Here is a 13,831-nt window from a genome sequence, read left to right as displayed (position 1 = left end):
AAATGGTTTTACTATTATTTTTAAAATCCATCCCAGTCTTCGTTCGAAATTGTTGCCTCTAATTGGGTAATGTGTTTGTTTTTTATTTTTATTTATCTATAGTTTGTTTAATTTAATTATTAATTAGTGAACCTAATTCCTACAGTGATGAATATAAGCGAAATTGAAATTCCTGGCGAGTTATACATTTGTGTATTGATAAGACCATTCACTATTTCTTGTTAATTAAAATTTATTAAACATCTTAATTAATTATAATTTAAACGAAAAACATAAATAAAAATATCAAATCGATCACAATTTTAATTTACTCTTTTAAATTTATAGTTCATTAAGGTGCTTATCAAACTATAACGACATGTTTGGATAAATATAAAGTTAGTGAGAATCTAATTTCTTTGGAAAAATAATAACTTTCTTTTGTTTGGATACTTATTGTGAAGTAGAAAAGTGTAAACCGAGCTGAAAGATACATCATTGACAGTTGACAGTACCATTGAGAACTAAGTTAATTGATGGTGATGTAACAAAATGCTATGGAGATATTTAGCTATTTATTAAGTTATGATCAAATACTTCCAAGCAATTGATGGAAATTTAACAGATAATTTAAAAAATAAGAAGTCAAAATGAAGGCTATTAACCGTTCAATTTGTTATGCCATGCATGCAAGAAATTTTATATGTGATAGCCAATAGAGAAGAAAAATGGAAGTCAAATGGAAAATCAAGAAAAAAAAAAAATCCCTAATCACCAACTTGCTTTAATATCATTTATAACATATACAATCGAGCTTCGATAAAATATACTATCAAAGTCAAATTTGAAATTTCTAATATACAACAGTAAGTCTATAATATAGCATTGTCCTTTTATATATCCAATGGAAAACTAAAAATTTAATTAATGTAGTATATAAATGAAAAATTAAATTAATAGTCAAAATGAAGGCTATTGACTTTTTTATTAATTTTATTCAAGCGCACACGTAAAAAGAAACATATAATATTTTAACATTAATTTCCATTCTAAATCCTCTGTAGTACATGGGGAATTAATGGTTCATTGGTTGGTGTATTTCCTTTTCACTGAGCATATTTCAAGCGATAAATGGTTTTACTATTATTTTTAAAATCCATCCCAGTCTTCGTTCGAAATTGTTGGCTCTAATTGGGTAATGTGTTTGTTTTTTATTTTTATTTATCTATAGTTTGTTTAATTTAATTATTAATTAGTATTAATTAAAATTTATTAAACATCTTAATTAGTTATAATTTAAATAAAAAGCATAAATAAAAATATCAAATTGATCACAATTTTAATTTACTCTTTTAAGTTTATAGTTCATTAAGGTGCTCATCAAACTATAACGACATGTTTGGATAAATATCAAGTTAGTGTGAATCTAATTTCTTTGGAAATGTAATAACTTTTTGTTGTTTGGATACTTATTGTGAAGTGGAAAAGTGTCGACCCAGAGAATTAGATTCCCACCAATGTAGAAAAATATGTGGGAAAGTTATTCCCGTCTATATAGGTGTCATTTTTAGAATCTCAGAGAAAATAATTTTAAATATTTTTTTAAAATACATATTTATCCTTAATTTATTATACAATATTAAATTTAATTACTTATCAATCCCAACTTTCACATTACTCACCGAACAGATGAAGAGAAAAAATAATTATTAGTAAACTAAATTTCAAAAATCAAATTTCCTATCAATTTTGACACTTTCCAAATACCTCATGACTGTTATTATTTAATATTATTGAAATAAGTAAAATAGAATCCACATAAAGAAAATAAAATCCGCATGAGGGCCCCACCTCATTTTTAGTTGAGAAAATGGACTGTTGGAAGTATTATATTTTTTCACATGTCAAAGATAATGAAAATGAACGAATGATTTTTTACAAGAGTAAATTTCAAGGACAACTTGAAATTTTATTCCATTAATAAGAAGAGATGGACAGATCATCAGCGAGGATACAAGAACAAACTAACAGGTTGAACTCAGGCCCTGTAAAAGTCCATTTCCCTACCCAAAGCAAAACTAGACTGAGAGTCTGCAGCCTTGTTAGCTGAACTAGGCAGATAACTAATTCTACAGCAAGGGGGAAAAAAAAAAAGATTTTAAGGAATTTAATATCTTGAATAATACCACCAGTACTCCATTCCAAAGGCAGCGATTTAAAGCCAGCTGAGAATTATCAGTTTCCAATAAAACATTGGAATAGCCTAGACGTTGTGCGAGCAGTAGTCCATGCAACAAAGCTAAACATTTCCACCATGACTGAGGAAGATGCAGCAGGAAGCACAAGATGTTGAGAAAATAAAGCCACACCTCACCATGAACTCTGAATTGAATAACAGAGCCAAAGCCAAACTGCCCTGGCCTACTTACAAACAATCAACGGATATATTCTTTAAAGTTTCAACCTCAGTATTACATACTTATCCAAAAAATTTAAATTGATGAAAGCTGGCTGTTATGTCAAATTGGATTGCCAATACTGCCAAAAGCTTAAACGGATAAAAAATATATTTTCATTTAATTTATAAAAAAGTTAAAAAATATGTGTGAGAATCCAGAAATAAATTCAAAAGAAATGAATCAACATAAAACATATAAGGATTTATTAAAAAGTAAAAAAAAAAAAAGATCTATATATGAAAGGAGTGATAGATAAAAATATAAATGAAATTAAAGAAATATAAATGAAATGAAAATCCACTTTCTATTAATTTTAATTTTTGAAAAAAATGACAATTTAATTTGATATTAGAATAAAAAATTCAAAAAATTTTAGGCTTTAACTCAACAACTCCTTTTAGATCCAAAGAAACCTAAACAAAATTTAAAAAAAAACAAAAAAAAACAAAAAAGCACATATAAAAACCTAAAAAGAAGTCAAATAAAACTCAACAACTTTATATAAAATAAATTAACACATATAAGGATTCAAAAAGAAAATTAACACATATAAGAACTCAAAATAAATAAATAAATAAATAAAATTAACACATGTAAAGACGGCCTATACATGAGCGCGAGAGTGTTACAGAAAAATAACAGCTATGGTATACAAATTCTCACTCACATGACAACAGGAACAAACTGTAATTTCACCTGACCTCGAATATGGCCAGATAAGCTTGTCATCAAAGACCAAACTGATATAGTCGAATATGAAGAATAGGGGCAACCAAACATGAAGGGCGAAAAAGGCTGCGTAACACCTCAAGATTCCATGATTTTGTATCATGATTAATCAGATCTGCTACCATCTCTACGTCCTCCGATCTAAATGGCCGTAATTCATGAGGGGGGAAAAAAAAAGAGGTTCCAATTTGAATCCCAAACCTTTGTCTGGTATCCATTACCAACACACCAGAGCACATGCCTCCTAATGGTATCTCTGCCAACCAGAATACTTTTCCAAACCAAAGACTGTTGAGTTTGTGAAGAGGCATCAAGAAAATTCGAATGAGGGTGATAGACACCTTTAAGAATACGCACCCACGAAGCACCAGTATTATGCAGTATCCACCAAGCCAATTTAGACAGCGTTGCTACATTAAAAAGCTTCAGGTCACGAAGACCAAGACCCCACTTGAATTTACTTTGAGCGAGAGCATATTACCAGAAGACCACCAAAACCGACAAACAGCACTCATTAGATCCTTAGAAAATCCCTTTGGTAACAAAAGAATTGACATTGCATAATTAGGGATAGATTGCGATACCGTTTTGAGGAGTATCTCCTTGCCCACAGATGAGAGTAAAGTACTTTTCCATCCCGCCATTTTAGTCAAGAGCTTAGTAGTTATACCATCGAAGAAAAGCTTCTTCGACAGTCCCCATAGAGATGCATCTTGCACAGCTCGAGCATGCAAAATGTAACACACCGAATGTTTAACTTCTGGCACGACATTCTGAAGGATTTATTGGCCTGAGCAACCACAAGTGAGGTCTAGGCAGCGTTTTAGAACCAGAGCATCAACCACAGCGTTCGAAAAAAATTATGGCCCATAAAATAAGTCTTGACCCATTAACCACAACGTTCAAAAAAAATTTATAAATGAAATTGCACATACTTATAGGCCGAAATTGAGTAGTATCACTTGGGTTTGGAATTTTAGGTACCAAAACAATATTGGTACGGTTAATGGCCTTTGTCAAAAACCCCGAATGAAAGAAACTCCGAACTGCTGCATAAATATCACTCGCAAACAAAGATCAATTCGATTGGACAAAAGACCCGGAAAAACCATCTGGGCCGGGGGCTTTAGAACCACCCATAGAGAAAGCTGTCACTCTTACCTCGTCCATAGTTATCGGTTGGAGCAATGAAATTCATAGAATCTATGACCACAACATCCACACCAATTAAAAATTAAATAGTTAAGATGAAGATTGCTTTTTTGTTGTTCAATTTCATTTTTATGTACTTTTCATTCGATTATAAGGACATATGGGAGTTTGGTTATTTATTTATTTTTTCCTGGACAAGGGAGTTTTGTTATTGCATGTTCTTTTTATTGAACATTTCAAAGCCGTAGCCGGCTTTAATATTATTTGCAGAAGTAGTACTGACCTAGTTCTTTTTTTTTTTTTGTTTTTTTGTTTTTTTGTTTTTTTGTTTTTTTGTTTTTTTGTTTTTTTTGTTTTTTTTAACTTAACGTTTGAATTTACTAGTATACAATTATAGTGAGCCTCTGTGCGACCGACGTGAGACTTACGTACGGTAAGCCCATCCGCAATCCAAAACTCCAAATATGGGTGTTTAATTAATAATAGTATTTAATTCGAAATATAGTAATTAGTTTGTCTTGCAGAATTGCACTATGAGTAAATATTATATTTAATATTCTAGCTTTTTTCAACTTAGTTATAACTACAAGAAATTATTCAGTAGAAGTTGTAGGTTCATTCAATTATATTAAATCAATTCATGAAATATGATATATCATTTATTATTTTTGAAAATTAATATAATTATATTTTAAGTTGGTAAGTCATTTGTCATCAAATAAATTCTCTTATTTAATTTATTTATTAATATATTTAATTTCTTTCTAAAATATAATTATATTATTTACTTTATTGTATGCAAAAAATAACATCATTTACTTTATTTAAAGTATGTGTTTATATATGTATATATGTAGCTTAATATGATAAATTGAAAGGGATTTTTTTTTTTACTTTTGAAAATGAAAAAAAATATTTTTTTTAGACTTCTTTTTTTGTTGCTACAATATTATAAGATAAATTATATATATATATATATATATATATATGCCTATACCATTTTTCCAAAAATGCTTAATAAAGCAATCATATATATAATGCTTTTTTCTTAAAAATAAATTAATAATACTAAGAAATAACATTTGCATTTGATTGTTTTTTCTTTTTTCCATATTATTTGAGAATTAAAATGAATAAAATACTTTTTCTTAAGGAAATTAAATATATTAATAAAGAAATTGATTTCTTTTACATGAAATACTAAAAGAATTTAATTTATTGACAAATAACCTACTGATTTAGAATATTATATTAAATTTTAAAAAAAATATAAATAATTAGTCATATTTATTAAATTAATATAATATAATTGAACGCACCTACCATTAACATGCTAAATCCGTTCTACCAAATAATTCCTCATAAACCAGTCAGGGATTTCACCAAAAATTAAGGAGTAATTTTTGGAGTATTATTCCCAACAAACAAAGAAAGTAGGACCCACACAAAGAAAATAAAACCCACACATGGGTCCCATTTTCCTGGTGAGTTGGGAAAACCACGCTTCGCGAAGTATTATTGTACGATATGTTTAACACGTCAAGACATTGAATGATTGAGAATCTCAAAAAAAAATTTCAAGGGGGGACTGTTATAGAATTAAACATCATACTGTTTTTTAATGTGTATTTTGAAGAAATGATAATATAGATAAAAATGCAAGTCTAACCAATTAGTTCTCAGCGAAAAAATTAAAAAAAAAGAAAAATCTAACCAATTAGGATGTTTACTTACAACATATTTTTTCTTTGGAAAGAAAATGATATAAAAGGATTGAGAGACAAACAATATATGAAAGATTCATGTTGTATATGAAAGAATTTCGTCCAAGCATGCTTGCATTATATGATTTCTTTGTATCTGTGTTTCTGTTATCGAACCAAATGAAGCAAGTTTGACGTAACTAATTTTGCCAAAAGTCAGTAACTAGGATCGGATGCCTAACGTTGAGTTTGATAGGGAAAAAAAAAAAAAAAAAAAAAAAACTATTGTAGAATTTGTACGCACTCTTTGAGTCAAACGCATATGTAATAAGAAACATATATTTTAACATTAATTTCCATTCCGAATCCATTGTAGTGTATAGGGAATTAATGGTTCCTTGGTTGCTATATTTCCTTTTCGTTCAGGTAATAAATCTTTTTACTATTATTTTTAAAATTCGTTGGAAATTGTTTGAATAGATGTTGTTTGGATGATAGGTTTGTTTTTGATTTTTTGATTTATCTATTTAGTTGTATGTAGTTTTATTAATTTAATTGTTAATTAGTGTTAATTCAAGTCTATTATATATGGTAATATTAATTACGATTTAAATGGAACAAATAAACAAAAGTATCAAATTGATTACAATTTTAAATTTTTTTAATAATTTTTTGAGATACTCAATAAATTTTAACTGTTATTAATTAATACTAATAAATATTTGAAAGAAACAAAGTAAAACCACGCAAAAAGAAAATAAAACCCACATATGGCTCCCCCTCCTTGTTAGTTGAGAATACGGACTCCTTCAAGCATTATAGTGTCTTTACGCGTAGAGATAATGAATGAGTTACCCAATTCCCTCAAGACTCCATACGTTTCGAAAATCACACAATTGGAATCACTTTCAAATGCAGTGATGCACAACAATGCTTCCCTTGAATCATTCCATATCTCTCATTATGTGAATCTCGAGAGTTTACCTTAGTTTCTGCATTGCCTTAATCATCTGCATATCTTAGTTATAACTTCGTTTTCCACGTTAGAATTCTTTCCTGAAAGAGGCTTGCCCATTTCCAATCTCAGAACACTTGAACTCTTTTACTGTGAGAATCTCAAGTCTCTACCAAATAATATGCAAAAGCTCATATCACTACAACATCTAAGAATAATGTCAAGTTGTTCAGGTCTCATGTACTTTCCCCAGGCTAGTCTACCTGCCAACCTAATCTCACTTGAGGTTAGGCACTGCTCCAATTTCAAGCATCCCTTTTCAGAGTGGAGCCTGCATAAACTCACCTCTCCTGGGAAATTAGTAATTGTTCATGCATGTCCTCCAGCATTGCTCTCCTTTCCGGACAATGAGTGTAGCTTACTTCCTAAGGCTTTGACTGTTCTTTTCATTGGGCATTTCCAGGATCTTGAATCCCTGTCCAAGGGACTCCAACTCCTAACGTCACTCTAAAAGTTTTATGTCCGTTCGTGTCCCAAACGCCGGTCCACTCCTTGTCAAAGGAAGGCCTGCCAGCTTCACTCGGAGTTCTAAAAATATATAGTATATATTTAGAACTTTGATTGATAATTTTTTTCTATGATAACCAAAATGGATGAAGTTGCCTGCCATATAAAATATTTTTTTAAAGTTCTTATCATATCTTTATCATATCAAAATTATATAAAATTATATTTGTATTTATAGAATTTTAATTTAGTAAACTATGTAACTTAGCTTATAGTATATAATATTGATGCGACACAATACAAGGGTAAAATAAAAAATAAATACAAAATATTTATCTTTTCAAAGAAAAATCATGTAGGATCCATACACTGTGGCTTTTAAATTGATTATCATTATTTATTAAACATTCATTTTTTCATATTATGTTTTTAATATTAACATATAATTTATAAATGTTATAAATTAATATTGTCATCCATAATTTATCAATTCTCCCATTATATCAAATATCATAAGTAAGCTAACTAACCCATTAACTCATAACTATATATATATATATATATATATATGTATATATTCCTCAAGATTAATAAGACTAGCAAATTAATTAACATTGACTTGATACATAAGTACTGAACTGAAATAATACAGAGAAAATGCTGCCTACTAAGCATTTTTTTTCTACAATAAATATATATATCTATATGTGTATATATTCCTCAAGATTAATAAGACTAGCAAATTAATTAACATTGACTTGATACATAAGTACTGAACTGCAATAATGCAGAGAAAATGCTGCCTACTGAGCAGTTTTTTCTACAATAAGAAAGATTATTTAAACACATTTTAAGGCATGGGGTACATATATGTATCCACCATTCCTATATATATATATATTTATTTATTTATTTTCTGCAAAGGCAGTCACAGATAGGTTGATTTATTTATTTTTTCATAAGCAAGTCCAATAACTTTTACAAAGACATTTTATTTTAAAAACATAACATTGGCCGGATAAGAGACTGATTTTATATATTTGTTTTAATTTGTTGGATATAAAGTGGTCAGACACCACAAAAGGCCTTCAAAGGATTTTCAAACTGCAGCTTCAATGCGTCTTTGGAACTTTTGAAGGAGCGAATAAAAAAGTGAATATACTCATTGTGATCGAATGAGTTATAAAGCAATGGGTGTTCATCATCCACCATTTCTTCAGGCACTTGTATGACCCCATTGTTGAAATTAAACAGTGCCAGTGAGTGTCTTCCCTCGTTTCCTGATACGGTCACTCTTTGCTTGCAAGCTTTTATTCTGTCATTGCTCCATCCCTATTTATAAATTAACCAACTAATTAATAATTAATTCTGTCTAAAATAATTGACAAAATGATGCGACATTAAACTATTGACAAAAACATGTTTCAAATGTTTTAAATAGATAATTGGTAAACATATTTATTAATCTAAATTTAAATAAGTAAACTCTTAAATGAGCTAGTGAATAAAAAAAAAAAACTAATTAAATATTATCATGTTTACTGTCATATCATTTAATAAATAAATATTATAAATTTTGGTAAGTCTAGTATAACTATTATTTTATTAACTTGTTTTGATTTACACTTTCATTTGAAGGTTAACTCATCTATATTGTTATATTTATATTTTTCAACCAATAAAATAATGACACATCATTTGTATTATATTATATGGTAAACTTTTTGTTCTTTGTCTTTATAGTACTTTTATTGTCATGTCATTTTGATAAATGTTTTTGGTAAACATTTCATGGTATCTGTAGTACTACTGTTTTATAATATAGGACTTGGACTATGATAAAATTTTTAAATCATGCATCAAGTTGATTTGATGAGGTGAACATTACTGACCTGCATTGCTTGGCACGCCATGAACACAAAGTGTGAAGGCTCAGGTTGAAGCGCGATCCAAGAGCCATCGTTTGCTTCTACCTCCAAACCACCAACATCAACCTGATGAACTATAGTTGCAAAGCTGAGGTCCTTATGGGGTTGAAGTCTTATATTCGTCACCTCAGGGTCTTCTTGAGGTATAAACTTGAGGAATCTAATAACGTGACTGTTAGAAGCAGCAAAAGAGGCATAGTGCTTCCCTGTTCCATAGCTTTCAAAAACCATTTCTAGTACCAAATCATTCAAATCTCCTAAAAATTTGGCATAAGAATTTAACAACTTCGCTACAAAAATAATTAAGTAATTTTATTATAATAAATTCAGATATAAACCTTTAAGTAGTGAACTATAAAATTATTTTCATGATCATGATTTAAAAAAAAAGAAAAAAAAAAAGGTAACCATCCATATATATTACTTACCAGAAATTGTCCTTTCCATCAGGCCACATGAGATTCATGAACTTCTGAGTCTCTTCTACAAATCTTGCATTGTCAATTCCCATGCCTTCATGGAGTGGCATTTTTTGGAACTTATCAATTGCATAACCACGATTAGGTAGATCAACGGTGTTTCTTAATTTGATTTCTATGGGAAGCTCAAACATATCCTTGGTTTGGCTCAAGACTTTCGCGGAAAGTTGAGGTGAAAGTTGATCATATTTTGCTAGAAAACAACCATGTTCCTCTAATGCACACCTGACTTGGTTGCACATGGAAATCCATGAAGATGAACCAGGACTCAAGTCTTCCCTGGAGAAATCTATAACAGGAATTTGAGGGACCTGTGTTTGGGAACCCTTTATTTTTTTTTTTTTCCTTTCACAAATTAACTTTCTCTACAGAAATGACATTGCTAAAGCAATGGATGTGCATGCTTTGGAATATTAATTTATAGAGGCTTTCATTGCACATTTTTCCTATTTATTTTTGTTAACATATAGTTAATGATGCATTATGCAACAGAATGTGATGGAGACTCATGAACAAAGACTCGTGGCAATCGAGGGAATATTATATGATTTCTCCTACATAAGTTATTTTAACATCTATTACTAATTAAATAGAATTACAATTACTTTATCATAACTGTATATCTAATCTGCATATGCCATGACGCAAGAAACGAAGACTATTGACTTTTTTATTATTTAAGCTTATGTACAAGAAACATTGGGATTAACTAATAAGAGAAATGTGATAAGAATGCAGACAAGCTCACACCAGATAAGATGTCACTCACACAGCTCACACCAGATAAGCTGCCATTCACACAGCTCACACAAGATCTGTCATTAGCACAAAATCTGCCACCAGGAAAGGAAGGAAATATACAAGGACTCCAATTATCAGACAAGGAAGGAAGTAATGTTGAAGAACTAAAATAAGGAAAGGTTGCGTCTGAAAGGAAACAATCCCGAAGGACCTGTCGGTTTAACTTGCTGTGCAAGGAAATTTATATCGGTTTGGTTGACTTACTACACAAGGTTTTTAATCTGAATTTCATTTGTATATAGAAACCTCTTAAGGACACTCTTTAAATGCTCTTTATAACTTTCTTTTTTGAGTTGCTTATCTCTTCTATATAAGCACTATTGTACTCTTCCAAGAATATACATATCAAATACAAAATCAATCAAAACTATTCCTTGATTTCTTCAAAATGGAAGTCAAATGGAGAATTCAAGTGGAAAAAAAAAAAAAAAATCCCTAAAAATCAGAATTTTATTATTTATATGGGGCTTTGTAGGTTTATTTAATATTCATACTAAAATTTCAAAACCTAACCAGCTTTCATATTGTTTATAACATTCCACTGAGCTTCGTTAAAAGTACTGTCCAAGTTAACTTTTCAATTACGAATATGCAATAGTGAGTCTCTATAACATGCTATCCCTAGACCAAAACTCTAAATTTTTATATATGTACTGGCTTTACCGTCTGTGTTTTAGTTCATAGCAAGTGTAGTGATTAATATATATAATTTTTCTGGCAGCATGATAGAATATTCAGCAAGTTACTGAAATATGGAAACTAAAATCTTTGTATCTCTTAAGAATCACCTTCAAGTTGATTTTTAAGTTTTCAAGTAGAAGATGAAAGTAGCAAACTCAATCTTAACTTAGGTTTCCATGTATGTTGAGATACAATGTTTTTTGTTGTAGTAGGAGAAGCAAGACATCAAGTGTGATATGGCCAAGCTCTGTCAGCCTTATAAAGATCTTTCCTGATTAATGCGCTGCCTTATAAGTTGTCTTTTGTGAAGCAATTTTTGACATGAATGCAAAAAAGGAATTCTATGAAATTATACATGAATTTTTGAAAAAATAGAACTTATGTTGATTCAAAAGCAAACAAAATCCAGAAAACTCAAATGAATCTACCATTAATTCAAATGGGCTATTGCAGTTATTACTTGATGGTTTTGAATTGAAACCTCACTAGCCCTTGCCCAAAAGTGGACTTGGGCAGAGGGGTCCTAGACACTCTGGAGCCCAGGTGGGCCAGATTGCTAGGTGGATGGAGCAATGAATGAATTGAATGGCGGCTCACACCCACAAGTTCCACATCCACATCGGTAGAGAACTTTGGAAATATTTCCGAGAACCTTGCAACTAAAGCAATATATTGCAGTATCCCAATTAAAATATTAGATCAAAATAGAGATGTTTCTATTGATAATTTTAATCCTTCCGGTAAATAAAAGCAAAAAACAAATTACTGGCTTGGAAAACTACATTTGGTTCAGAATCTTACATGCAATATAGTGATTTTGATAATAAAATTTGAGATGTTAATTGTTCTATATATCTTTCAGGAGGTTATTATATGAGTTTGGTCCTTCCAAGAAGCAAAAGCAAAAAACAAATTACTGGCTTGGAAAACAACATTTGGTTCAGAATCTTACATGCATATATAGTGATTTTGACGCTAAATTTGAGATGTTAATTGCTCTATATATCTTTGAAGAGGTTATCATATAAGCCGTGATACCAAACTCAAATTGATGAATTGATCAAGTCTTTGGCTTAATCGAGGTAATATCCTTGAGCTGTCTCTTCAACTTTCAAGCACTAAACTAAACTGATTCATTTGCCAAAGACACAAAACAAATTAATTAATTTGTTGCACGTGCAAATTACAGAGCTGGCTTTGAGAGTAGCTAGATTATAAGTTGACAAATCTTAGGAAATTTAACAATTTAAGAGGTGATAAGAGGGCTGAAAGGATATTATTGACAGTTGACAGTATCATTGGCAACCGAGTTCAGTAACTCATTTGATAGAAATGTATTAGCAGGACCGGAAAGTAGTCACTACTCAATGAAACTCTTTCTCTCACTCTCTTTCTCTTTATATATATATATATATATACACATATACATGCATAGTTTTCCAGATTAATAAGACTAATTAGCGTTGTTTGAAATTCTATTGGATTTGATATATATTTCTGACGTTAATACAGATAAAAAATGCTCATATTTATTTCGATATGAACCACAAAATCGTTTTTCACTAGTATTTTTCTTTTTGATTTCTGTGGGAAGATCAACAATATCATTGGTTTAATTGGCTCAAAATTTACTTGGAAAGTTGAGGAGAAAGTTGATCATATTTTGCCACAAAACAACCATAATGCACTAATACCTGCCAGGTTTGGTTGCACAGGGAAAGCTCAATCTGTACTTAGATAAATATATACAACATTTTTTGTTAAGATTTTCTGCAGTAAGAGAAACAGGGCATCGAATACTAAGTTATCAGCCTCCTAGAGGTCTTTCAATGATTAAACACTTCTTGATGGGCTGCAAAGGCAGAGTGCTTTTCAACATCAATGAAAAAAAAGGAAAAGAAAAAAAAAGAACTTAAAATTAGACATGGAATTTTAAAGCAATACCCAGTAAAACATTTTATTGGTGAAGAGCACAATGAACAATTAATGTTGCAGTATCCGATATTAAATAAATATTAGATCCAAATATAAAAATATGTTTCTATTGTTTTAATCCTTCTAGGAAAGCAAAACCAAAAACAAACTCGCAACATCAATTGGTTTCTTTATGAATGATACAGATTATTAATGGCTAAGGCTAACTACATTTGGTTCAGAATTTTACATATACAAGCAAATTCCTTAGGAATGATATATATAAATTGATTTCATAAGGAATGTTGGTATATCACATAAACTGTAGAGCTGGCTTCAAGGATTGATAAATTGATAAAATCTTGGGAAGTTGAGCAAATTAAAGGTGAAAGTCTAGGAATAAGAGGGCTGAAAAATTCATTATTGACAGTTGACACTATCATTGAGAACTGAGTTGAATAACTCAAATCAAAAGAAAACTAGCTGGAGTAGAAAATATGTAGTCATATCTTTAACAAGAAAGATTATTGGAATATAAATTTAA

General features: G+C 30.1%; 1 protein-coding gene across 1 annotated transcript; it reads right to left on the bottom strand.

Moving 5' to 3' along the window:
- Nucleotides 1-8,552: 8,552 nt before the first annotated feature.
- LOC107417443 (2-oxoglutarate-dependent dioxygenase AOP2) lies at nt 8,553-10,133 on the bottom strand. The gene is made up of 3 exons (XM_016026058.4): nt 9,841-10,133; nt 9,377-9,629; nt 8,553-8,816 (listed from the first exon to the last, which is right to left on the bottom strand). The coding sequence occupies exons 1-3, from the start codon at nt 10,131-10,133 to the stop codon at nt 8,553-8,555; spliced, it is 810 nt and encodes a 269-aa protein (XP_015881544.4).
- Between the last annotated feature and the right edge of the window lie 3,698 nt (nt 10,134-13,831).

This window comes from Ziziphus jujuba, chromosome 2, assembly GCF_031755915.1.
Source record: "Ziziphus jujuba cultivar Dongzao chromosome 2, ASM3175591v1".
NCBI classification, from domain to species: domain Eukaryota; kingdom Viridiplantae; phylum Streptophyta; class Magnoliopsida; order Rosales; family Rhamnaceae; genus Ziziphus; species Ziziphus jujuba.
Note: the sequence above shows the minus strand (reverse complement) of the source record. Positions and strands in the feature narration are given on the sequence as shown.

Excerpts from the sequence above, each read along its gene's own strand:
- LOC107417443 (XM_016026058.4), bottom strand. The coding sequence starts at position 10,133 with ATGTGCAACCAAGTCAGGTGTGCATTAGAGGAACATGGTTGTTTTCTA. Across the intron at positions 9,630-9,840 it reads GATGGAAAGGACAATTTCTG|CTATGGAACAGGGAAGCACT; the intron begins GTAAGTAATATA and ends GGTTTTTGAAAG. Across the intron at positions 8,817-9,376 it reads TGGCGTGCCAAGCAATGCAG|GGATGGAGCAATGACAGAAT; the intron begins GTCAGTAATGTT and ends ATTTATAAATAG.